The sequence below is a fragment of the Dysidea avara genome, chromosome 11 (genome assembly GCF_963678975.1).
Source record: "Dysidea avara chromosome 11, odDysAvar1.4, whole genome shotgun sequence".
NCBI classification, from domain to species: domain Eukaryota; kingdom Metazoa; phylum Porifera; class Demospongiae; order Dictyoceratida; family Dysideidae; genus Dysidea; species Dysidea avara.
The window spans coordinates 116,011-142,614 of NC_089282.1; the positions used below are offsets into that span (position 1 = coordinate 116,011).

The following is a 26,604-nucleotide window of genomic DNA, read 5'->3' on the forward strand; positions in this document are numbered from 1 at the left end:
TGGCACCCACCCTTTTGCAAAAAGAGTGGCAGACCTCTCTAGCATTACAGACTTAATTTGTAACTATGGAATGTAATTAAACAATGACATCACAGCAAGAATGGTATATACCTCTAACAACCATACAAAGTAAGAAATAGGTTAACAAACAGTTGCTAACACAACCAGACACTTTCCATATTGATTAGGAGTATGTCAGTTCCAACTAAAAGACCTTATACTACCTCCATATTTTGTTCCTGTAAAGAACACCCTATTATTGACTACAATACCATAACACAGCTTCACAAAAATTCTTCTACATATTACAGTATCTATGGTAACTCCAAAGCAAACGCCACAAAAATGTAGTAATTACCACTTTGATTGGCGTTACCTGTTTTCTGTAACATGCTAAAAATTTTGAATGCTAGAGCAGGGTTCTGCCCAGAAATTCCTGAGTGGTGGCCTAAAGTTAACATGGACTGCTATGTTGTGTGTTATACGTGAACGTGTATCAGTGATATATGTAAGAATTGTACTGGTCGGAATTAAGAGGGTACTGGTCAATTTTTAGAGGTACTGGTTGCTTTGAATTACTACCGACCAGTTTGGGCAGAACCCTGCTAGAGAGACCAGATCCTTCCTCTTTTAACGAAGGATGGATGCCACCAAATTAGGTAATGTATCACCTCATCAGATTGGCCATATTTAGTTTCAGCTGCTAAGTTGACGACGATATCGTAAGTTCCCTCAGGGTCAGTGAATGCCTTCTCTGCACTCGCTGTTGGGATCACATGATGTCACATGACTACTAGTGTATCCACCAAACCTTTATTCGCCAAATTTGCTTGTTTGTATTCCACCTTGCTAAAGGCTACCTACAGAGGGTGTTGCCTAACAACACATAGCAACCAAGCTACACGTACCTTATGACGTTCATTCAGCCATCCCGTAGTTGGGGGAACCTTATCAACAACCCTAATCTGATTACACAATGAAGGGTATTAAGTTATGGTGACGTCATACCTTGCTAGTAAGGTCATTTTCCACAAGAAAACATGTTAGGTGGCGGCCTATAAACCCTACCCCTGCGGATCACGTGATGGAAAACAGACACCAGTGTATATAATGCCTTATTAGGTAACAGTTCACACACGGATTGAAAACAAGTAGCGTAACTACTGTTTACAACATCACGTGACACCGAGGAGCTCTCCTAATCGTAAACAGGGCTCACCTCCTAAAATTAGCACTCGCGGTTTAGACATAACTTCCAAATAAAGCACTCGGTCTGCAGCACGTGATCAAGGCGCGTTTGAGAGACCCGCAAAGAAAACCATTCAACAATCACACGTGATTTTGCAATACGCCCTTTTGAGGTGGGCTAGTGGAAGGATCACGAATAGCTGCGAAAGCAGTCCGGTTGTGATTGATTGGCAAAAGTTGGCCGTGTTTCATTTTGTTTCATTGAACCGCACAACTAGTTGATAATTTGGTAAGTGTTTAGTTGCGTATCACGGAAGCCATTTAATTTCGTTGCCTAACCACCGTATCGCTTGTAAAGAAGCATTTTTTAGTCTCTAATCATTTTACATGTGATCTGGTGTATACAGTGCTTTGCTGTCCCATCCAGTTTCTAGTGTGAAGAGCGGGAAGGCAAGATGACGACTCTGTCACTTCGTATCAGCATCGTGAAGAGCAACAATGTTAAGATGATGCAGTTTGATGAGAATGTAGTCGTGTATGACGCGATGCGCATCATCCGAGAGCGAGTTCCAGACGCGGCTCAAGGACAAGGTAAGGAAGCGGCCACGCCCCCCTGGTCATCTTGTGTTGTACTACAGCTAGCGAGTACGGGCTGTTCAAACCTGATGAAGACCCCGTGAAAGGTCGCTGGCTAGAGCAAGGAAAGACCCTGGGGTACTACCACTTTAAGAATGGAGTGAGTATAGTGGTGTATGGGTAATGAGGTGTTCAGAGTTGTGGTAGGACTTGTTGGAGTACCGTAAGAAGATGAGACCGTTACGTGTGAAGACATTGGATGGTACTCAGAAGATGATATTGGTAAGACAGTAATGTCATTTGCAGTCATTTGTCACATTATAACATGGCATACACCAGGTTGACGACAGCCAAAATGTTGGGGAATTGATCAAGACTTGCTGTTTACGTATAGGTAAGTTTGTGATGAGCAATAATTAGGGTAGTGGGTGTGGTCATGTAGCTGTACATTCCAACAATAACTTTACCATATTTGGGCATTGTTGAATATGACTTTGGTGTGCTTTAGTAAGATGTGTTGTATAGGATTAAGTAACCCTGAGGAGTTTTCGTTCTCCTTGGATGAAGGCAGCTCTGCTGCTGCTGCTGAACAGAAGACAAAGACTAGTACTGTTGTCAGGGACCAAAAGAAGTTGGATGCCATGAAGAAGCGTCTTCATACAGACGATGAACTGGCCTGGCTAAACCATGACAAGTCACTACGGGAACAAGGGATTGATGAAACCCAGATGCTTGTTCTAAGGTTAGTCACTAAATCACAACTAGAATGATGTTAATCTCTGAGTTAGGAAAAAGTTTCACTTCTCAGATCAGAATGTTGATCGTAACGATCCTGTACAACTCAACCTCCTGTTTCATCAGGTTTGTTTATGTGTGTTGGTGTTACCCTTTGTTTGTCATAGTTTATGTGTGTTGGTGTGTTACTGTTACTCCTTGTGTGTCATAGTCACGTGATGCTATTATTGATGGAAGTCACCCGGCAACCAAAGATGAAGCTGTACAATTTGCAGCTCTACAGTGTCAAGTAAGTTATTAGTGTATTACATGGTAGAACTATTGTGAAGCCTGGGAGGCACATGCATGTTGTAGTATAGTGTATGTGGTGTGGTTGTAAGATGTTGCTACTAGTAATGTTATTTATATGTTGCTACTGCTGTTGTAAACATGGATATGGGACATGTACTGAATTCACACCATTTACATTGCATACTACACAAACATTCACTCTTAAGTCTACACTACACACACTATATGCACAGGCATACAAACACACTGACATGGTGCATGCGTACACACACACAGGCATGATGCATGTACACACACACAAACACACTGACACGGTGCATGTGTACACACACACAAGTTATATGGGTGTGTCCATTAGTTAGTGTCCATCCTTCCAATGTACTGTACTGGATTATTGGACTAAAGTATTGTTTATTGCTTTTTATGGCCAGAAGTAACCATAGAAACATTTAACACAATATTTAAACTTACACGCTATCAGAGTAGTTATAATTGGAGGTAATTCATTTACTTCTATCATATATCTTCTCTATGTTGCGATCATTATTTAATTATGACCTAACCATTTTAGCATTCAGCATATTCAATTAATTCGCCAACTCTATATTTTCTAGTATGAACAATTACTTATTAGATGATACAGTGTTATGTGTGCATAGGGAAGCAATTCTCTAACTTGACAAGATTTCACAATATTAACTCTTTAGCTAGCTGTATGTGCCTGTATGTCTATATATGCCTCCCTGTACTAACACTGTATGTGCCTCAAACTGAAACCCTAAAACAAAGAAATGGGTAATGTGAGATGATCTTGTGGCTAGTCACTTTTTAGTAAAATTTATGTGAGTGCAATAGTCAGTATCATCCAGTAATCAGTCCAGTAGTCAGTATCATCCAGTAGTCAGTCCAGTCCAGTAGTCAGTCCAGTCCAGTAGTTAGTATCATCCAGTAGTCAGTCCCGTCCAGTAGTCAGTATCATCCAGTAATCAGTCCAGTAGTCAGTCCAGTCCAGTAGTTAGTATCATCCAGTAGTCAGCCCCATCCAGTAGTCAGTCCCGTCCAGTAGTCAGTCCCATCCACTAGTCAGTCCCGTCCACTAGTCAGTCCCATCCACTAGTCAGTCCCATCCACTAGTCAGTCTCATCCACTAGTCAGTCCCATCCACTAGTCAGTCCCATCCACTAGTCAGTCCCATCCACTAGTCAGTCCCGTCCAGTAGTCAGTCCCATCCACTAGTCAGTCTCATCCACTAGTCAGTCTCATCCACTAGTCAGTCCCGTCCAGTAGTCAGTCTCATCCAGTAGTCAGTCCCGTCCAGTAGTCAGTCTCATCCACTAGTCAGTCCCGTCCACTAGTCAGTCCCGTCCAGTAGTCAGTCTCATCCAGTAGTCAGTCCCATCCACTAGTCAGTCCCGTCCACTAGTCAGTCCCATCCACTAGTCAGTCCCATCCACTAGTCAGTCCCGTCCAGTAGTCAGTCCCATCCACTAGTCAGTCCCATCCACTAGTCAGTCTCATCCACTAGTCAGTCCCGTCCACTAGTCAGTCCCGTCCAGTAGTCAGTCTCATCCAGTAGTCAGTCTCATCCAGTAGTCAGTCCCATCCACTAGTCAGTCCCGTCCACTAGTCAGTCCCATCCAGTAGTCAGTCTCATCCAGTAGTCAGTCCCGTCCACTAGTCAGTCCCGTCCAGTAGTCAGTCTCATCCAGTAGTCAGTCTCATCCAGTAGTCAGTCCCATCCACTAGTCAGTCCCGTCCACTAGTCAGTCCCATCCAGTAGTCAGTCTCATCCAGTAGTCAGTCCCGTCCACTAGTCAGTCCCGTCCAGTAGTCAGTCTCATCCAGTAGTCAGTCCCATCCACTAGTCAGTCCCGTCCAGTAGTTAGTCTCATCCAGTAGTCAGTCCCATCCAGTAGTCAGTCCCATCCAGTAGTCAGTCCCGTCCAGTAGTCAGTCCCATCCACTAGTCAGTCCCGTCCAGTAGTCAGTATCATCCACTAGTCAGTCCCGTCCAGTAGTCAGTCCCATCCACTAGTCAGTCTCATCCAGTAGTCAGTATCATCCAGTAGTCAGTCTCATCCAGTAGTCAGTCCCATCCAGTAGTCAGTCTCATCCACTAGTCAGTCCCGTCCAGTAGTCAGTATCATCCACTAGTCAGTCCCGTCCAGTAGTCAGTCCCATCCACTAGTCAGTCTCATCCAGTAGTCAGTCCCATCCAGTAGTCAGTCTCATCCAGTAGTCAGTCCCATCCAGTAGTCAGTCTCATCCAGTAGTCAGTCCCATCCAGTAGTCAGTCTCATCCACTAGTCAGTCCCGTCCAGTAGTCAGTATCATCCACTAGTCAGTCCCGTCCAGTAGTCAGTCCCATCCACTAGTCAGTCTCATCCAGTAGTCAGTCCCATCCACTAGTCAGTCTCATCCAGTAGTCAGTCCCATCCAGTAGTCAGTCTCATCCAGTAGTCAGTCCCATCCAGTAGTCAGTATCATCCAGTAGTCAGTCCCATCCAGTAGTCAGTCTCATCCAGTAGTCAGTCCCGTCCAGTAGTTAGTCTCATCCAGTAGTCAGTCCCATCCAGTAGTTAGTCTCATCCAGTAGTCAGTCCCATCCAGTAGTTAGTCTCATCCAGTAGTCAGTCCCATCCAGTAGTCAGTCTCATCCAGTAGTCAGTCCCATCCAGTAGTCAGTCTCATCCAGTAGTCAGTCCCATCCAGTAGTCAGTCTCATCCAGTAGTCAGTCCCATCCAGTAGTCAGTATCATCCAGTAGTCAGTCCCATCCAGTAGTCAGTCTCATCCAGTAGTCAGTCCCGTCCAGTAGTTAGTCTCATCCAGTAGTCAGTCCCGTCCACTAGTCAGTCCCGTCCAGTGGTCAGTCCCGTCCAGTAGCGAGTCCCTTCCAGTAGTCAGTCTCGTCCAGTAGTCAGTCTCATTCAGTAGTCAATTCCGTCCAGTAGTCAGTCCTGTCCACTAGTCAGTCCCATCCGGTGGTCAGTCTCATCCAGTAGTCCACTTCAGTCCTCCCACACACTTAACTACTGCATATACTTTTATTGTACTTTGCGTGGGAGGATCTAAATGCCTCCGTTTGCTGTACTTTTCATATTGCATCAGTTAGCTGCATAACTGTGCAAGCCATAAAGTACAGTTGTGCAGATAAATGGGAGAATACAGTACAGTACAATTATGCAGTGCAGTTATGTAAGGAATGTTATGAAAACAACCCCCACTCTGACAGCACGATTATAAATCACTAAAACTAGCCAGTAATCCTATCAGTTGGTTCTACAAGTAAGAAATAGACATTTACTGATAGCCCACACAGATAGCACGATGGATCACGTGCTTGGCACTGTCAAACGCTATAACTACCCAACACTAAACATTAATCCTACCAGTTCGTTTCTACGACTAGCAAATAGATCATATGTAGTGTTGCACTGATGGCCGGTTGAATTATCGGTAATAGCCAATATTAGCTAATTTTGTAAGTATCGGTATCGACTATGAAGCGGAAATAATTTGCCGATTAACTGAAACCCACAATCAATCATTAATGATGGCAATGAACAGGTGAAAGTAAATGAAGCAGTGAATGCAGCAGTAAATGGTTTATTGTAACCATTTTGTAACTGATAAGGCTTGTTTGTCTGTGAAAAGTATGGCTATAGCAGGCTGTGTATATTTATCGGTTACCCACGCAATTAGTCGATCACTTATTGTGAAGTGTCTGTAATCCCAATAAAAATACTGAGGAGCTGGCTTAGGTGTTTTATAACTACCTGGCTTCCTTTTCCATGAAAGGGGTTAGTGACAAAACTGTAGCAAACATTGTAATGTCAGCCGCCAACGCTTTTGATTACATTATCATTACAAATGCAGTTTACACACATAAAGTTTAGGTGATTTTCTGCTATTCCTCCACTGTCTAAGAATTGAAGAATATTGGTTAGTATCAGCATAATATCTGTTACAGTAATAGGCAAATAATCGGTATCGGTAAATGTGAAAAATTGCATATCAGTGCAACACTGATTATATGACAACTTACTGACAGTCTGATCTGATGCAATTTGGATACTCAAGACAATCACTTGGAGCAAGACAACCAGGAAGTACAATAAAACACTTAAAGCACTTCCTATGGTATACAGCACTTGTGGGGTGTCTCAAGGCAAATACAGCACTACGCTTTGCTTCGTGCTTTATTAGCCCTCAACACGCCTGTATTTTCCGTACACACTCATGACGGTGCTTTAACTATAATGCATTGTACTGTTTGTATTTCTCATTAGGTACAGTTTGGCAATCACAATGAGGCTAAGCACAAACCAGGATTTTTAGAGTGAGTAGTAGTTTAGGGCTTGTATTAATATAAGTATATGTTAAAGCATAGCCTTGCTCGTGCTATATGAAAAATAAAGTACTCGGCCGTGCGCCTCGTACTTTATTTTTCATATAGCACTCGCGGCTATGCTTTAAATGATTTATGGAACTTTCTAGTCGTGTAGCTTCACCATACACTAGGACTCGCAATTAACAAGCGTTGCACGAACTATTAGCAGCCTGAACGCACACAAACTAGTTTAACAAAGTAACTCACACGTATTTCACCATAGTTTGGCATAGTAGACGTTCATTGCGTCTTTTGGCAGGTTTTGCTCGCAACCCACAATCGATTCTATTGTGAGTCACATGGTGAAATATTTCCGTGATATCTCCAGGACTTGTCTGTTTACATTAACAAACGTAATAGCAACGTTACCTTCTCCCACCCATCATCGAAGCATTTAGGTATGTCTATAAAAACAATCCAGTGGTGGAACTCGTATTGGCTGGGGTGATTGATCACTCAGCGCGGCGAGGCTATCAGCCTTCACCGGCTTGGGTGATTAGTCGTTCTGGCGCGAGCCCCGTAGGCTATTAGCCTACACTAAGGCATGTGGGCAACTGTGCTTTATTGCACCGCAAAGAGTGCTTTATTGAACGAATAAAGCACTCTTTGCGGTGCAATAAAGCACTCTTTGTGGTTGATGAAGCAGTTGGCCGGCTGAGAGTGTACTTTATGATATTTAAAGTACACTTTTTCCTTTGATCTCGCCCACGCAAAGTTCTATAATAGTAGTTTAGGGCTTGTAGTAGCTTAAGGGCTTGTAGTAGTTTAGTTCTAGTTGTAGTAGCTTAGGGCTTGTCACAACATCCAAATGTGGATATTTGTATGTGTATGACACATTCCCTTATATTATGGTGTTGTAGTCTTCAGAAATTTCTACCCCGAGAATACGTCAAGATCAAAGGCATTGAGAAGTCCATTTTCGCTGTAAGTGGGAGGGGGTATGTTAAGTTGTGTTGCTATGGTGATATATTTAAGGAACATCGTAAACTACACAATATGTCAGAACTCAATGCAAAGTTCCGTTACATCCAGCTGTGTCGATCATTGAGAACTTATGGTGTAACTTTCTTCCTTGTTAAAGAGAAAATGAAGGGACGTAATCGTCTTGTGCCTCGTCTCCTTGGAATTACCAAGGAGTCAGTCATGAGAGTGGATGAGAACACTAAACAAGTGTTGAAAACATGGCCTTTGACAACAGTACGTCGCTGGGCAGCCTCTCCTAATAGTTTCACACTTGACTTTGGTGACTATTCTGAAGCATACTATTCAGTACAGACAACTGAAGGAGAGACTATATCACAATTGATCGCTGGATACATTGACATCATTATTAAGAAGGTTTTTTTTTGTTGGTTTACTGTGCTGTACAGTTATCAATATGTTACCTAGAAACAAGCTGTTCACAAACAACTTGATCCTGATGATGAAGAAAGTGCCATCAGTGAATTCCAAGTTGGTGGGATGAGGTAAGGGAAATCCCCTTATACTGATTGAAGGGTGTGTCACATATTGCTACAGGGCAGACATGACATCATTTTCAGCTGGTGGGCAAGGCATGGGCTCAGAAGAGGGTGTGGTGCATCACGGCGAAATGCAAAGTGTTAAACAAGACAGTATGTGCTCTATTATGTTAGAATATGATGTGACATACACACGTGCACACAGACCAGCTACAAATGCATCAAGACGAAGGTGCCCAACATGGTGTCATGACAGGAAGTGGAGCTTACCGGGAATACCCACAGGGAATGGTAAGCCTTCCCCCTGAGAGAATTGTCTTATCATGCTATATAGGGACCAATGAGTGGGCAGCTATTAGAAGCACAGAAGAGACTGCAGGCCAACTTAGATGGTGCCCTAGAGGCTTGCAATGCAGTGTTGACTGAGTGTGGAACTTCAGCTGACTTGCCTCCAATTGGCACTGATAGTGTACGTTACCTTGGTTACTGAAGACAAAGTATTATTGTATTTGAAACAGGCGTCGGTTGCTTGGCGACAAAACACCATGGATGTTGCCCAACAAAATGTCAGCTCTGCCTTGTCAGCCATTTTGGCGTCAACTGCTGCCATAGTAACGCTAACTGGTACAGGAGATCCTTCAGACATCAACTACACTGCAGCTGGAGCTGCAGTCACTACAATGTTAGTCCCCAGATGTGTTTCCCTGTAATCCCTACTGGTTACCTGTAGTTCCACCAACTTGACTGAACTAGCTAAAGCTTGTCGACTAATTGCTGCATTGAAGGGCCACGGCAAAGGTAGTGATGATTTGTTGGATGCTGCTAGAAAACTTGCAGCAGCAACAGCCAACTTGCTAAACTCTGCTCAGCCAGAAAAACTGGAGGTATCTAAATGATTAATCTTATTGTACCAGTGTAATCCCTTCCTTGTGGTGATTAGAACAGGCAGGAGTTGCTGCAGGGTGCAGTAGAGATGGGTGAAACTGCTGGTAACTTGTTGTTATTGGCTGGAAGTTGTGAAGTGGATAAGAAGACACAAGATGGACTGGTAACTATGGCTAAAGCCGTAACCACAGCAACAGCAGCACTAGTAAACAATGCTCGGATGGTTGCTCAAAAGTGCGAGGACCAAGCCCTCCAAAATCAGGTTGTAAATGCTGCTAAACTGACTGCCATGGCAACTCAGGCCCTTATCACATGCACCAAAGTGCTGGCGCCATGTATAGATAGTCAATTGTGCCAAGAACAACTCATGGAGGCTTGCAAACTAGTTGCTGCAGCTGTTGAGAAGATCGTGATGGCTGCACAGGTGTGTATCTGTAGTGTTGCTGTGTCTAGTGTGTCTGTCTGTACAAATGTTATGTGTGGTGACATCACTGTATTCTAATTTCTTCAGGCAGCTTGTGGAGATGATGATGCAATCAAAGACCTCGGAGCAGCTGCTCATGCAGTCACTGAAGCACTGAACTCACTCATTAACCAAATAAGAGATGGACATAGTCTTGCCGACTCACAGAAGTACGAGGAAGCATGTGAAGCCATATTAGCAGCTACTGAGATGCTGGTTGGCTCAATGGGCAATGCCCAGGAGATGGTTAAACAAGCTAAGATATTAGCTGAAGCCACATCAATGCTGGTCGGAGCTATAAGGGCAGAATCAGATGGACAGATGGATGCTGATGCTCGTCGTCGTCTCCTTGACGCTGCCAAGAACCTTGCTGATGCTACATCTCGTATGGTTGAGGCTGCCAAGGTAACTACCACCTGGATAAAATTTGGTTGTATGACTTCTGTTAGGGTGCTGCTCGTGATCCGAATGATGCTGCCGCACAAGAAGCTCTTCGTAAGGCTGCTGAGGGTGTTCGCATGATCACTAACGCTACTGCAAGTGCTGCATTGAAGAAGAAAGCTATTAAGAAACTAGAAATTGCAGCTAAACAGACTGGTGCCGTAGCAACTCAGTGTATAGCAGCTGCTCAAGGGGCTGGAGCCTCTAACAGAAATGATGCTTCTCAGCAGCAACTGATCAACCATTGCAAGGTGAGTTGGTGTATCATGTTTTCTATAGCATCATCATTACATCACTACAGTCCGTGGCAGAACAGATCAGCCGACTAGTCCAATCAGTGAGGACGAGCATGAACAATCCCGATAGTGCCAGTGCTCAACTTGGTCTAATTAATGCTTCCCAATCCATGATAGCGGTATGTCACCATCTGCATCATCACATTGTAATCACATGTGCCATCACATACACTAGCCAACTGGAAAGATGGTAGCTGCAGCTAAAGCAGCTGTGCCTACAGTGGGTGACCAATCTGCTGCCCTTCAGTTAGGAAACTTTGCCAAATCAACAGCAGCTGCACTAGCTGAGCTGCGTACAGCATCTGCTAAGGTGTGGGTATTGCTGTGAGATCATGTGATTGTGAGCCCCTCCCCTACTAGGCTGCAGAAGTGTGTGGCAGTTTAGAGATAGACAGTGCCATAGATGTAGTCAAGGGGTTGTCACGTGACCTAGCTGAAGTTCAGAAGGAAACTAAAGAAGGAAAACTGCTACCATTGCCTGGAGAATCAGTAAGTGTTATGATCCATGATTTCAGCTAGACAACCTGTTTCTATGTTTTGTATGTAGCAAAGATGCCTACTCTTGTTTTAAATTTATCATTTTTGATATACTAGTTAAAGTATACTACTGTATTTATGTCATCATTAGCCCGAGAGTTGTGCACTAGAGCTGGGAGCCACCAGCAAAACTGTTGGGTCATCGATGGCTCAGTTGTTAACAGCTGCTAACCAAGGAAATGAGTCTTATACTGGAATAGCTGCCCGGGATACTGCAAATGCCTTGAAGTGAGTTGGTCCTGATGTTGATCATGTGATCAATGTTTGTTGATCATATGATGCAGGGTGTTAGCTGGAGCGGTGAGGGGTGTAGCTGCAGGATCAAAGGACAAGTCAACACAGGAGTACATTTTGACAACAGCTCGACAAGTAATGGACCAATCAGTGGGTCTGATTACAGAGGCTAAAAATGCCGTTGAGAATCCCACACAACCCAACAAGCAATTGAGACTAGCTCAGGTGATGCATTGCCATGGCTATGTTCAACTATATATTATTTGGTTACTACAGGCAGCAAAGGCTGTGTCACAGGCACTTAACGCTGTTGTGAACTGCTTGCCTGGAACTAGAGATGTGGATCAAGCCATCAAGACTATTGCAACCGCTAGCCAAGCTCTGCAAAGCAAAGAGGTCTGTTACTATTCTCTGTACTCCATAACCAGTTCCCATTCTGTACTCCTTTCCCTGTACTACTGTTATCCCTAATCCACATTCCTAATCTCCTACAGTTCCCCAGTGCTAAAGGTGAAGCTTATCAAGTATTGCAGAATAACCTTAGTGCGGCAGCTGCCAGTCTCAACATTGCTGGAAGTGAATTAGTAGCGGGTTCCCGTGGTACCCCTGAGCAACTGGCTAAAGCATCCACCAATGTTGCCGCCAAATATCAGGAATTGTTGACTGTAAGCATTATTCCATTTGGTGCACATCACAAGTGACATACCTCACCCAGGCTGGCCTCACACTGGCAGGAGCTTCCAAAGATCAAGATATTCAGAATTCCATCATCGGATATCTTCGCTCTATCTCAGTAGCTAGTAGTAAACTACTGTTAGCTGCTAAAGGTCTAAGTGCCGATCCTAATGCTCCAAATGTACAGAACCAACTAGCAGCTGCAGCCAGGTAACCTCACAACCTTATATGATAATGTATCAGGTGATCACACTAGAGCTGTCACTGACTCGATAAACTCACTGCTCAACATTTGCTCTTCCACTGGACCTGGCCAGAAGGAGTGTGATAATGCTATTCGTAACATTGAGGTCTGTTGTGTGACATCATGTGTATTTGTGTCACTGTGTGTGTTCTTGTGTTTATGTCATAGTGTGTCTGTGTCACTGTGTGTGTTCTTGTGTTTATGTCATAGTGTGTTTGTGTTGCTGTGTGTGTTCTTGTAACTGTGTGAGTTCTTGTTACTTACGCTGTACATAACTTACAGGCAGTTGCCGCAGTGCTAGACAGACCCAATGAGCCAGTCAGTGAGTTCACATACTTTGATTGTATGGACACAATTGTGGAGAAGTCCAAATTACTGGGAGAGGCAGGGGCACTGATTACTACTCATGCTAAGAGTGCAGACTATGACCAGTTTGGTAAAGCTGTAGATAGCACATCTGAAGCTGTTTGTCAACTGACAGAAGCTGCTGCCCAGGTGTGTCACCACTACCCTCTGTCTGTGCTGTTCTATGTGTCATTGTTACCCTCTATGTAGGCAGCCTACTTGGTTGGCATAGCCGATCCGTCTAGTTCTAGTGCCACTCCAGGGATAGTCGATCAGTCACAGTTTGCTAGAGCCAATCAGGCTATCAGCATGGCGTGTCAGAGTCTGCTCAACCCCAACTCTTCCCAACAACAGGTAGTGGGTGTGGTTGAAGGGTATGGCTGTTATCACATGTGATCCACAGGTGTTGTCTGCTGCCACGGTAATAGCTAAACACACGAGTGTTTTGTGTAATGCTTGCAAGTTGGCTTCTGGAAAAACTAGCAATCCTGTTGCTAAGAAACACTTTGTACAAGCAGCTAAAGATGTAGCCAACAGTACAGCCAACTTAGTAAAGAATATCAAGGTAAGATGTGATTGTGGTATTCTATTGTTGACCCTTCTTGGTAGGCACTAGCTGGACAAATGACACCAGAGAACAGAGAAGCTTGTTCTCAGACCACTAAGCCACTTGTTGAAGCTGTGGAAGCCTTAGCAACATTTGCTTCATCCCCAGAATTTGCCAGTACTCCAGCTAAGATCAGTGCTCAGGCCCACAAGGCACAAGAGCCAATCATATCATCTGGTAAAGGTGTGATCAAGGCCAGTACTAGTTTGTTGACCACATCAAAGAGTTTGGCAATCAACCCGAAGGATGCTGCCACTTGGCAACTACTAGCCAGTCATTCAAAAGCGATCAGTGATTCTATCAAGGCTCTGCTCGGTGCTATGAAGTATGTATTGTTGCTGTAGTGATGTGGTAGTCATAGTAACGATTACTAGGGAGAAGTGTCCGGGACAGAAGGAGTGTGAAGAAGCCATTAGAGTGGTCAACAGTACTATCAATATGTTAGATCAGGCAGCACTCGCTGCGTTATCACAAGATCTCAAACCAAATGCTTCATCAACCCAACAGGTAGACCATGGCTTGTTTACAGTTAGTTTGTCATGGTGATGTGCTTGTAGGGATTCCTGGAGCAACTGGTTGAAAGTATCAGTGCTGTCAAGGAAACAATTGAGCCAATCAAAGTTGCTTCTAAGAATGAAGCAGAGAAACTTGGTCACCAGGTATATTGTGACATTGTGATCTCATGTGATATGACATGTCAGGTGATGGCTATGGCGAACATGTTCCCAGGACTAGCCGGGTCAGCTATTGGATTAGCTAGCAAGACTCCATCGTCACAGCAGCAAACAATGTTATTAGAGCAAACTAAGACACTGGCTGAGGCAGCTGTACAACTGCTGTATTCTGTCCAAGAGTCTGGGGGAAATCCCAAGGTGTGGTTGTTATGTTGAGTTAGAAGGATATAATGTGTTGTTTGTTGCTAGGCAACAGAAGCATACAAAAAGACGGAGGAAGCAGCAGAGTTTGCACAAGAAGCAGTTAGAGACCTCACCAAGACAGTCGAACAATTTGGAGGAGATACTAGCTGGGTTTCGGCCATGTTGGAAGATGTTACCAAGGCAATGGAGAAGATAGATGATGTCCACAGCATCACAATAGAAAAGACGTTCGTTGGTTACCAGACATCAATGTTACAGCTGTGCCGTAGTATGGCCAAGAATTCTCAGGACCTGGTAATAATTCCCTGTGATGCATGTCATGTTATTGTCGTTACCATAGACACTGAAGGCTACATCATCTCCAGAGGAAATGGCAGATATTTGTAGAGGGATTTCATCCAATTATACTGAGTTAGTTGTGTCCACTCGAGGAGCACTAGTTACCATAGAATCAGAAGATGTATGTTGTACGACAGTACTCAGCAATGTGGTGCTACACTTTTACAGGTGTCACAGAAACTACGCTCCAATGTTCGTGCTGTTGGTGATTCTACAATAGACTTGCTTCATTGTGGAGTGAACGCTCAGATTGCTCCTGACGACAATCAATCTATCAAGGACCTGAACTATGCATCGAAAGTGTTAGCTGAGAAGGTATTGTCTGTCTGTCTGTCCGTGCGTGTGTTAACTTGCTACATGTTGCTGTAGCTGTCATACGTTGTTGCTATGTTGAAGGCAGCTAGTAAGGGCACACAGGCTTGTACTGAAGCCTTATCAACAATCAATGGTATTGTTGGTGACCTTGAAACCACGGCAATGTTTGCTGCTGCTGGAGCCCTGAATAGTGAAGATGGTTCAAAGGGAAATTTTGCACAAAACAGAGAAGAGATCTTGAAGACTGCCAAAGTTCTTGTGGAAGACACAAAGCGTTTAGTAAGCAGTGCTGGGGGTTCACAGGAACAACTTGCTCAGGCGGCACAAGCTGCAGTAAGCACTATTTCTCAAGAAGCTGAGGCTGTGAAACTGGGAGCCATTGCCCTGGGCTCTGATGATCTTGAAGCTCAGGTGACCTTCAGAAATAACTTAATAGTTGTCATGGTCACTTGTTGCAGGTACTATTACTGAATGCTGTGAGAGATGTTGCTAATGCCCTCTCTAATTTGATTGATACAACACGAGCAGCATCTGGTAAGAGTGTTAATGACCCAGCCATGGAACGACTGAAGACTTCGGCTAAAGTGAGTGCTATTTTAGGATTCTGTAGTATATTAGTATAATAATTAGGATATGGTGACTGGTGTCAGCTCATTGTTGAAGACTGTGAAAGATGTTGAAAGTGAAGCAGGCAAAGGAGTTAGGACCCTGGAGAATGCCATTGATGCTATTAATGAAGGATTAAAGGTATTGTGTCAACTTCCTTACCCTAAGGTGTACTAATACAAAGACACCATTAATTTATACTCCAACACTAAAAACTAACATGGTTTCTTCATCTGTAGTCAGTTGTAATTGGCCTAGTAGGCATATACTCAAGAGTAGGTAGACATGTGCCTTTTTAAGTTGTTGTGGAGGTGGGAGTATATCACTACCTCTTTGCTGCCACACCTACAGGAATACGAGTCAGAAAATTCCCCCAAAAGAGATGCTCGACCCGAGGACCTTGTTCGTGCTACTAAGGGGGTCACCTTGTCCACAGCTAAAGCCGTACAAGCAGGGTCATCATGCCGACAAGAGGACATTACAGCTTGTGCTAACATGGGACGCCAAGCACTTACTAACATGATGGTTATCTGCAAGGTAGGCTCAGTGTGAAATTGTTTCTTGCTGACAATGTACCAATAGGGAACAGTAGCTCATGCGGAGAGTCCCGAGCTCAAGCGTAGAGCAACGTCTGCTGGGAAAGATTGCGTTGTTAGTTATCGTAAGCTGTTGGAGCAAGTACATTCTGTAAGTGTTAATGTCGTGGTGAGCATTATATTGAGTTATTGGTGGGTTGTAGATTGTCCAAAAGCCAACCTACCAAGCTAAACAACAGCTGGCCGAGTTGTCACGAGACGTTGCACAGAATGTAGCCCAGGTGGTGCATTGTGCAGAAACATTGAAAGGTGGGTGGGGCTCAGTGAGGTGACACCATGTGATGTCATCATTATCATAGGATCTGATTGGGTGGATGTTAAAGACCCAACTGTTGTCGCTGAAACAGAATTGCTTAATGCAGCTGCTGCCATTGAAGAGGCAGCTAAAAAATTGGAGAAGATGCAACCTCGACCAGAAGCTGTAAGTTTTAACAAGTTATAAAAACACTGTGATATGCTGTTCCATTGCAGAAAGCAAATAAGGACTTGACTTTTAATGAGCAAATTGTCGAGGCTGCTAAGAGTATTGGCAAGGCTACAGCTGCTCTTGTGAAGGCTGCCACGGCTGCTCACAGGGAGCTGGTAGCACAGGGTAAGTTGAAGGTGTATGAAGCTGGAAGTGATGATAGCCAATGGTCTGAGGGTCTTGTGTCTGCTGTAAGTTTCTGTAACCGTTGGTGGAGTGTATTAATTGGAATATTGGCACAGGCTAAACTTGTTGCTGCAGCAACTAGTAGTTTATGTGAAGCAGCTAATCTTGTTGTGACTGGAAGTGCTAGTGAGGACAAACTAATTGCTGGGGCTAAGGCAGTAGCTAGCTCGACTGCTCAGTTGTTGATGGCATGTCAAGTGAAGGCTGAGGCTCGGTCTGAGAACAACAAAAGACTGCAGGTTAGTATTTCTACATCGCACAAGTAGTAATGTTTGTTGTTTTCTAGTTGGCTGGGTCTGCAGTCAAGAAGGCAACAGAAGCATTAGTTAGGGCAGCTCGAAATGCCTCACAAGAAGTTGCATTTGATGATCCGAATATACGTCAGCCAAAATCAGCAGTCCACGCAATGACATTAACACTTGATGCTCAAGAGGCCATAAACAAAAAAGAGCGCGAGTTAGAAGAAGCCAAACGACGATTGAAGGCTATTCGAATGCAATTTAATCGTCCTCAACATCGCCAAACTTGAATATGAACTGAACAAAGCTAGTGGCATTAACTATTATAATGTGTTTAGTAGATGTTATTTGTTGCTTTTTAAAAAACTTTGTTAGTTTTGCTGTAAACAGTTATGACGAGTTCGATGTCAAGGGGGTGCCACGCCGCAGGTAGATCTGCAATAGCGGTCAAACTTGACCGGGGAAATTTTACCTTGACCCTTCTTGCAGCGTTTATCGTCTGTGACTTCAGCGTTTCCTGTCGAACTTTTTACCTTTACTTATTTGAGGTTGCTATTTTTTCGATTGTGGGTTGCGCTACTATTCCCTACAACCAATACTATCGTGTTTACTCGAAGAAGCTGTGGTACCGTGGCAAATCATCTTAAACGGTACCCTAAAAGGCAAAGCTTACAGTTTACTGGGTTATTTTTCTCGTTTTGTTGCTTGTCTAGCGTAGCGGGCATTGATTAGAATACAGCTGCTTTGCAGAAGATGGAGACCCAAACGGGAGATACACCGCAGGAAGAAGGTACGCCCATGTCATCTGCTGCTAAGAGGCCAAGAGGTTATGAATCACCCACCGAATCATTTATTATCCAACAAAGTAAGAAAATTGATGTGTGTGGCCATTGTAACGAGAAGTGTGATGCTGAAAGTAAGGCTATATTGTGTGATTTTTGTCACTCTTGGACACATGCATCATGTGAGGGTCTAAAAGACAAACAGTATAATCAATTAACACAGCTTACCTCACGAGTAGAGAACATCTCTTATTATTGTAATCTCAACCAGTGTGCATTGCTCATAAAAAGCTTTTGTATGAATGTCTCTGCAAAGTTACTCAGAGCGAAGGTGTCCCTTCCATCAGATCCCTTAAAGCAGAGCAAGATAACCCTACACCTCATTATTTCTGAAGTTTCTACAAAGATTGACGCACTTCAGTCTCAAAATGTAACCCTTCAAGGTCAGCTCCAGTCCACATCTGAAACTTTTACGAAAGTGTCAAACACAAAATCCCTCACAACCCCTGAACCTCCTGCCCTGTCAGCAAACTCAATCGCTGATGAATTGGCTGATAGAAAATGGAGAGAAGCTAATGTTGTAGTATATAACCTTCCAGAATTGCCTGACAAGTCAAGTGATAGATCCCAGTTTACTGATCTCTGCAACACTGTCTTTGGTATTAAAGTGAGAATAGTTAAGTCACTAAGGCTAGGTAAACGACAAGATAGCAAACCAAGACCTTTTCTTATCACAATGGAAAGCATACAAGACAAGGAGATTGTTACTTCCAATTCTTACATTTTGCATCGTCATAAACTATATAAAACTGTCTTTGTTCCACCTGACATGACAAAATATCAAAGAAGCAATTAGTGGAAGAACTCAAATGAAGAAGAGTCAATCAACCAAATTTGGTTATTCGAAATGGGGTTATTGTCACCCGAACAGCACGTCCAAGTCAAGCCACCAACCAAATGGACACAAGCATAGCGACCCCTGTTGGGGCCACGACAAATAGCTCCTGATGTTAACCAATTTAGCATTGAACAATGTCCTGATGTTGAGCAACCCAGTACTGATAACTCAGATCCTAGAGTAGCTATTAACCCTATAACCAAATTAGATATTTTGTACACTAATGCTGATCAACTACTGAATAAAATGGATGACTTATCTACACTCATTGCTGGTGATGAACCAGATTTGATTCTAATCAGTGAAATATTACCAAAACGTAGTATTAATTCTCTCTTTTCAGCTAGACTCTCACTTTATGGATATCAAGCTTTTTTCAATTTCGACCCTGACTCTCACCAGACCCCTCCAGCCATGCGTGGTGTTGGGATATACATTTCCAACAAATTAATAGTATCAGAAGTAACCTTCGATGGATATCCACACTATGAGCATGTTTGGATATCAATTAAACTGATGGGTCATGACTCACTCCTTGTGGGTTGTATATATCGTAGTCCTTCTTCTGAAACCTTCCAAAGTACTATTGGTCTGTGTAAATTGCTTACAGAAATTGATGACCATACACACTTGTTGATATGTGGTGATTTTAACTAGCCTGACATTGACTAGTCATCAAATTCTTGTAGTAATCATTGTTCACAATTGTTTCTTGGCACTGTACAAGACAAGTACCTTTTCCAGCATGTAGAGGCTCCTACTCGGCATGTACAAAACTCAACACCACACATCCTTGACCTCATGAAGAAGAAATGATCAATAGTGTTAATATTCTCCCCGCTTTGGGTTTAAGTGACCATGTATGTCTCCAGTTTAATTATTTGTGCTACTGTTCTACTAACCCTGCTTCCAAACCACGCTACAACATACATCAAGCAGATATTGTTCGGATGTGTCAAATGCTAACAGTTATTGAGTGGGACGATCTTCTGTCTCCTCTTGATATACAGTCGGCTTACAATGAATTTGCTTTGAGGTTAACTAGTATTATTAATGACTGTGTTCCCTTTGAAACTCCTCGACTAAGGAAAAATCTGTTTATGACACGAGCAGCATTACATTTAAAGAACACAAAATGTAAGTTATGGAACAAATGTCAGCGTAGTAAGTCCCCAGCAGATTACCAAGTATATTGTCAATCTAGAAACAAGCTGTGTAATTTGACTAGATCCCTTCGTAGGAAATATGAGGCTAACTTAACATCCAACAGAACCAATAATATTAATCAGTTTTGGAAATATGTGAATTCACGTCTCAAGACACACCCATCAATTAATTCATTACGACGTGATGATAATTCTGCTGCTGACTCAGATCAAGAAAAGTGTGAGCTTTTCAATAAATTTTTCACTAGTGTATTTACTAAAGAGGACTGTACATCAATCCCCCAGTACCAATCAGATGGTTGCCATTCTTCGCTTACAGACATCGCAATTACTCCAGCAATAGTGTTTGACAAACTGACCCAGCTGAACCCCAATAAAGCTCCTGGCCCAGAGGGCTGGCCACTATTCTGCTTAAAAGAATGTGCACAAGAGCTAAGTAGTCCTTTATTTTTCCTGTTTAACAAGTCCTTGGAGTGTTCAGTACTACCCAAGCACTGGAAGGAAGCTCTAATAACTCCAGTACATAAGAAGGGAGATCGCTCTAATGTTAGCAGTTATCGTCCTATTAGTTTGACCTCGCCTATTTATAGAATCTTGGAATCCATCATTAAAGACAACATCCAAGAACATTTGATGACTAATAATGTGATACTTCCTCATCAACATGGCTTTACTCCTGGAAGATCCTGTTCAACTCAACTGTTATTGGCCATGAACGATTGGACCAAAGTGCTTGACAACGGCCATTCTGTTGATATCTTGTATTTTGATTTTGCTAAGGCATTTGATTCCATCCCACACAACCGTTTAATTTCCAAGTTGCAAGGGTGTGGCATATCTGGCAAGCTGCTAGCGTGGGTGAAGAATTTTTTTGTGGGAAGGAAGCAAAAAGATGTACTGAACAGTCATGCATCAGATTGGTCAAGTGTCAGTAGTGGAGTGCCTCAAGGCTCTGTTTTGGGCCCTATTTTGTTTAATATATATGTCAGCGACGTGCCCTAATAGTTAATAGTCCCATTTTTCAATTTGCAGATGACGTGAAGATGTTCAGAACTATCAGGACTGTGGACGACTTTTGCCAACTTCAACAAGATATAATTTGCTTTTTGCATGGTCTAAGAAATGGCAACTGAAGTTCAACATCAGTAAGTGTAATTGGTTACACTTAGGTAAACCTCATGGATTTGGTGAATATGTAATTGATGGCACTACTATTACATCTTGTGATGTTGTAAGGGACTTGGGAATAATGATTGACAATCAGTTAAAGTTTCACGATCATACCACCACAGTTGCCAAGAAAGCTAACAGACTACTAGCAGTTATTCACAAGACTTTTCAGAATTTCGACCATGCTACATTCATCAACTTGTATAAATCATATATCCGCCCAGTGTTAGAGTATGGTAACATCATCTGGGGACCACAGTACATTCTAGATCAAGAACAAATAGAGAAGATACAGAGAAGAGCCACAAAATTGGTCCAGGATCTTCAAAACTACACATATAATGATCGCCTCACTGCTCTAAACTTGCCATCACTTAAATACCGCAGACTGCGCGGTGATATGATAATGTTCTATCAGCTATTACACAGCCATTTCAGTCTAGATACATCAGATTTGTTTACTACTGCAACTTCATCAACAACTAGGGTCACAATTACAAGTTATTTAAACCTCAAGCAACATCAAGAGTGAGATCTACTTTTTTCACTGTATGAGCCATCAATGACTGGAACAGTTTACCCAATCACATAGTTAATACACCCACACTCAATGATTTAAAAAAAATTTTCAACAGTGGCTGGTCTACTTTATTGTATGATTATTAATTAGTTAACTATTATTGTATATAAGTTTTTGCTATGCAGTTGCAAATTTGTTAAATTCTTTTTGTACAGATCAGGCTTTACAGGCTCCTTGAGCCTTCTTTACCTGTAACACAAATACTAATACTATTTCTCTATTTTCCAATATGCACCTTGCGCTTGTAACCTAGTATAATATTTTCTTGGTGCGTGCTACCAACAGCTGGGAGAGAAAAATCATTACAATCACGGCAAAATTCCTGTTGGAGCTTTGAAACATCTTCTTGAAGATCCTTACTTCTTGTGAGTTACATATAATTCCGTAAACTTGATAATAGCTACATGTGGGTTTCGAACTTTCCATCTCGTCTTGACCCTTGATTCACTGTAAGAGCTATTTTGTGGCCTTGACCGTTGACGTAGAGTTTGACCGCGGTCGCAGATCGACCTACAGCAAGAGCCTGAGTGACACCCCCTTGCATTTCACTGACCTCAAAAATACATGTGGGCGGGCGGTTCATTATAGATATTTCCACTAATTTTCGAATTCATATCTAACTTACACAGTGGAAATATTTAAACTAAGAACCTGAACAGTGAAAAGCTAGCTAAATGGGTTTTCTGAACGCTAAACTAGTTACTGCTATGCGCAGTTGACAGCAATAATGAATGACCGTGCAGGAAGAGAATCTGCATGCAGGCGGGAAATGGGAAACAATGAATTTTCTTGGAGTGGCCTAACATTATCTGGGGACCACACTAAAGTCTTGACCAACAAAACATCGAAAAGATCCAGCGTAGAGCTACTAAAACACTTGCTGGCTTGCAAGACACTCCTTACACAGAACGTTTACATATACTGGGCTCTATAACAAGGGGTCATAATTTAAAGATCTACAAACCACATGCTACCTACTTGCCACGCCGTCATTTCTTTTCAGTAAGAATTATAAATGTTTGGAATGGACTCCCACATGATTACTAAAAGGTGTAGCCATTTTGGCTGCGGCTTACTCCCAAAAGCTGTAGTCATTTTGGCTTTCACAATGTCTCATCGAAGTTCACCAAAATTAATTTAAAGCAATTTTATAGGTACAATTTAAAGCATTTTAACTAAAACACCAACTTTTAGTCAAAACTATTTAAAACAGGCTATTTTCCAGTTAAAAACTTTTTGGTAAAGCTTTTAGCTGTTGACTACAGGGTTAATGAACATATTAGCATTTATAAGCAGCACAAAACAGCTGATGACCACCTGGAAATACTTGCTACAGTGGTAAGACACCAACTGGTAAAGTAAGAGGTACCTGGTTTGATTCTCGCTGTAGGCAACTTTTTTTTATTGTTTTTTTTTTATAGCTACTTTTAGGAACATGTTTTTATGAAGGCCTTGACTGCTCTATTAGGGTATTTGAGCGTTCTATTAGCTAGAGTATGTCAATCTTCATCACGGTTTTCAGCCCCACTCCATGAAGGATAATTTTGAAGTGATATCATTCTGATTCTGAGGGGGGGGGTAAGTCCCCCCTCCCGCCTATGATCTTCTACACAGTTCCTTGCAGCCAAAAATGATGCTGAGTATTAGTGACCACAGAGTATGTGGAAAACTAGCACAAGATCAGGTCAGCTTAGAAATGTGATATGAAGTGGAATCAGTAGTACTTGGAGGACTAACACTCGCCTGGTAGCCAGGAAGATCAGCATATATGTATATAAAGCTTAACAAAGTGGACAGTGGTAAATCCTTTTTAAAGTTGCTCTAGATTATGTAGTAGTTATAGTATGTTCATGTTGAGCTGAACCCTGAAAAACAGCTAAAAATTAAAAGTGGATTTTTTCTCAACAGAGTTAACATCTCTGCCAACCAGATGATTATTGGTAACAGCAAAGGTGTCAACAACAGACACGTACGGTTTGGCTCCATTACAAGTTCAGGAAAGGGCTCTAATGGACACTGTACTTATATGGCTTCTCCATAGGAAATGTATTGTGAAAATTTAGATTGGTCGTAAATATTATGTCAAACATTTGAACAACAAGATTTTGAAATATTTTTAGTGGATCAAGCAGTACTGCAAATGAGCCAAATTTCAAGATCGTGTGTTATTGCATCCATGAGTTATTAAATGTTTTTGAGGATTCAGCTCAACGCGAACGTACTATAGGCACATGCGCATGTGTAACAAGTGGCAATCAATTAGAATAAGAATCTTCAACAAGCATGGTGTCAAAAGTTAAATCTCGATGGACGAGAATCCTACACCAAAGACGAGTGTATCAGCTTCCACCCCCTGAGCAAATGAAGTGTAATGGGGATTCGGCGCATAACTGGAAAATTTTTCAAGAGTCACTGAATCATTTACAGACTAAGGTAGGGGCGGGCGTTTCTGGACAAAGTTTGCACATGTATTAGAAATTTGTTCATTTCTCCTCAAGAGAAAAATGGATTCTATAATGCTTAGTGCCAAATCGTAGCTAATGAACTAGGCTATTGGTGGTATAAAATTGTGGGTGATAAAGTATAGGGTGCTAGTTTAAATTTGCAGTTTGAGAAAATGCTAAAAAAAATTATTTGGCTGGGGTTTCCGGACACCACTATAAAAGGGTGTACCTGCCATTCTTATGGGCAATGCTGCACTATTGAGTGTCATGGCCCAGCAAAGACTGATAGCATTCTGTTTGTCTGGTTACTTTGTTGGTAACAGCGATTTTTAAGAAACAGAACTGCTGCCACAGCCTGCGGACTCGCCTGTGGACCATTTGAGTGTCTTGCAATGCTTTCGAAGATGCGACATTTGATCTACTGCCTGGAAATCTGTATCAGTCCTTGTCTTAACACTGAAACAGCATAGTTAAGCCATAAGCAGTGTGGCCTGTCTCGGAAAAATCAGTCTGGCTGGACCAATTTTGGACACCAAAACTGGTCCGGCTGGACTGATTTTGGTTGACCAAGTTTAGTCTAGCCGGACCATTTTTGACATCCAAAATTGGTCCGGCCCAAACTTGGTTGGCCACATGCACCCCTGACCACTCGGACCAATTTTGGTCGGTCCACAGGTGGACCATCAACGCATGCAGCCAATGATGCATAACTAAAGTGAGCAACAATGCATCAACTTCAAGATAATTCCAGGCAAGCAGAAACCACTATTGTCGGGTCACACTTGTTTTGTGCTGGGATTAATCAGTATCAACTTCAAAGATTACTACAGTGGGCTAGAGACAGCAACCTAAAGCTGAACAAAAAGAAACTCCGACTCAGGCTAGAGAAGGTTGCATACATGAGCCATTTACTGACTAATAAGGACTCCAACCTGGCAAGTGATCCAGGCCTTACCCCAACCAAATGAAAAAAAAATCTGTAGAAAGTTGGATGCGTTAAGGGTGCTCTGTACAGTCTGCTTATATGGCTTCCTTGAAATTTAATTTGTTTTATAACTTACGAATTTTTTTTAGCAAATATTCTGTACTTTTTTACTGGATATAAGCTAACACTAGTACACAGTTTAGTCCAAACCCAACTGCCAAATATGCTTTAGAACTTGAGTTACAGTTTTCCCTTTATACTAGAACTAGTCCTACAGTTTACCCACAAGAGCCTTGATACTTTTATAATGCACTATGCTAAACAGCACAAACCATTGTGCGTTTTTATTTTTGTCTTTAACTTCTCAATCATTACATATTTATCTTTCGGGTTGACACTCCCAGAAATCTTTTTCTTTACTTCCATGTTATTCATCGTCTGGACTTGCTATTTCAAAATGGCAAACGCTCTTCTCTGGCAAAATTACTAAAGTAGCTTGTGTGAAAATTTCATGTCTATTGGATTAAAAATGACGTAGTAGTTCTAATTTAAGTGAGAGGGTGTAGAATGGCAAGATGCGTGTGCTTGTTGCTATGGGATACCTAATTTACAGGTATTAAAATGCGTCAACATGTCACAGGCTAATAAAGTGACCATAATATTTCTTTTAGTGCAAAACAGACTATGTCTTGGGAAGCCTTGTACGAACTGTACAGAGCACCCTTAAATATCTGTCTTGACTTTTGCCCAATCTAGCGGAACTAGTAGCCCCACTCTGGAAACTAACAGAGAAAGAAGTGCCCTTTTACTGGGAATACAACAACAGGAAGCATTTGATCGTGTCAAGCGGCTGGTCACATCAACACCAGTTTTGAAGTTTTACAATGTAACAGAGGAGGTCACTCTCCATTGTGATGCCTTTGACAAGGGCCTGGGAGTCACGTTGCTTCAGAATGGACAACCAGTGGCCTTTGTATCAAGGGCTTTAAGCAGGGTAGAACAATCTTACGCCCAGATCGAAAAAGAATGCCTTGCCATACTTTTTGCCACAGAATGATTTAACCAGTACTTACTGAGCCGAGAAATGGTGACAGTCCATACTGACCACAATCCACTTGTACCAATATTCTCGAAGTCTATACTTAATGCCCCCAAACGGTTACAACGGATGATACTGAGGCTACAAAAGTACAATCTAGTGGTGAAATATTGCCCTGGGTCACAGATGCACATAGCAGACATGTTAAGTAGAGCATATTTGAAAGACCGGCGACACAGAGATAACACCTTATCAGATTTTCCAACTGAGGAATCGGTATTAGCTGATTCAGAAATTGAAACTGTCAACTTTGCGGAATACTTGAGAGTGAGTGAAGCAAGTCAAGCAACACAGCAACAGATAATCACACACAGTCAGACATCACACTGCAAACATTGTTAGCAACAGTACTATCTGGGTGGCCGCTGAAGAGAGAGGATGTCTCACCATGTATTCAAATGTATTGGGGCTACAGAGGTGAGATCACAGCTCAAAATGGGATACTATACAAAGGCTATCGAGTAATTATCCCCTTGAGTCTGAGAAAGCAAATGTTATCTAGAACTCACTCAAGCCATCAAGGAACAGAGGCTGGTATACAAAGAG

General features: G+C 42.4%; 3 protein-coding genes across 3 annotated transcripts in view; 2 read left to right on the forward strand and 1 right to left on the reverse strand.

Annotated features, from left to right (window-relative positions):
* LOC136239310 (uncharacterized) overlaps positions 1–1,346 on the reverse strand; it is a 3,629-nt gene extending 2,283 nt beyond the window's left edge. Inside the window, exons 1-5 of the mRNA XM_066030042.1 lie at positions 1,220–1,346; positions 1,009–1,070; positions 909–965; positions 812–860; positions 672–763 (exon numbers count right to left, since the gene is read on the reverse strand). Of these exons, the coding sequence (XP_065886114.1) occupies positions 672–763; positions 812–860; positions 909–965; positions 1,009–1,070; positions 1,220–1,250 (291 nt within the window). The 5' untranslated portion in view covers positions 1,251–1,346. The remainder of the gene's footprint in view (positions 1–671; positions 764–811; positions 861–908; positions 966–1,008; positions 1,071–1,219) is intronic.
* LOC136239304 (talin-like) lies at positions 1,313–17,381 on the forward strand. The gene is made up of 49 exons (XM_066030031.1): positions 1,313–1,477; positions 1,616–1,779; positions 1,827–1,924; positions 1,972–2,046; positions 2,104–2,158; positions 2,290–2,506; positions 2,553–2,625; positions 2,711–2,788; positions 7,082–7,131; positions 8,043–8,106; positions 8,158–8,520; positions 8,572–8,648; positions 8,701–8,795; positions 8,848–8,933; positions 8,977–9,111; positions 9,161–9,324; positions 9,373–9,526; positions 9,583–9,951; positions 10,039–10,395; positions 10,440–10,682; positions 10,733–10,846; positions 10,903–11,037; positions 11,088–11,216; positions 11,356–11,492; positions 11,549–11,723; positions 11,775–11,894; positions 11,993–12,163; positions 12,214–12,383; positions 12,430–12,523; positions 12,700–12,912; positions 12,973–13,116; positions 13,166–13,327; positions 13,372–13,694; positions 13,744–13,876; positions 13,927–14,028; positions 14,071–14,241; positions 14,293–14,541; positions 14,588–14,707; positions 14,755–14,901; positions 14,956–15,312; positions 15,360–15,485; positions 15,532–15,648; positions 15,859–16,044; positions 16,090–16,194; positions 16,247–16,352; positions 16,403–16,524; positions 16,575–16,760; positions 16,812–16,994; positions 17,042–17,381. The coding sequence occupies exons 2-49, from the start codon at positions 1,644–1,646 to the stop codon at positions 17,282–17,284; spliced, it is 7,629 nt and encodes a 2,542-aa protein (XP_065886103.1). The 5' UTR covers positions 1,313–1,477; positions 1,616–1,643; the 3' UTR covers positions 17,285–17,381.
* A 2,243-nt stretch (positions 17,382–19,624) lies between these two features.
* Positions 19,625–26,016, forward strand: LOC136239211 (uncharacterized). Its single transcript, XM_066029939.1, has 3 exons — positions 19,625–20,771; positions 21,010–21,538; positions 25,716–26,016. The coding sequence occupies exons 1-3, from the start codon at positions 19,625–19,627 to the stop codon at positions 26,014–26,016; spliced, it is 1,977 nt and encodes a 658-aa protein (XP_065886011.1).
* The last annotated feature ends 588 nt before the right edge of the window (positions 26,017–26,604 follow it).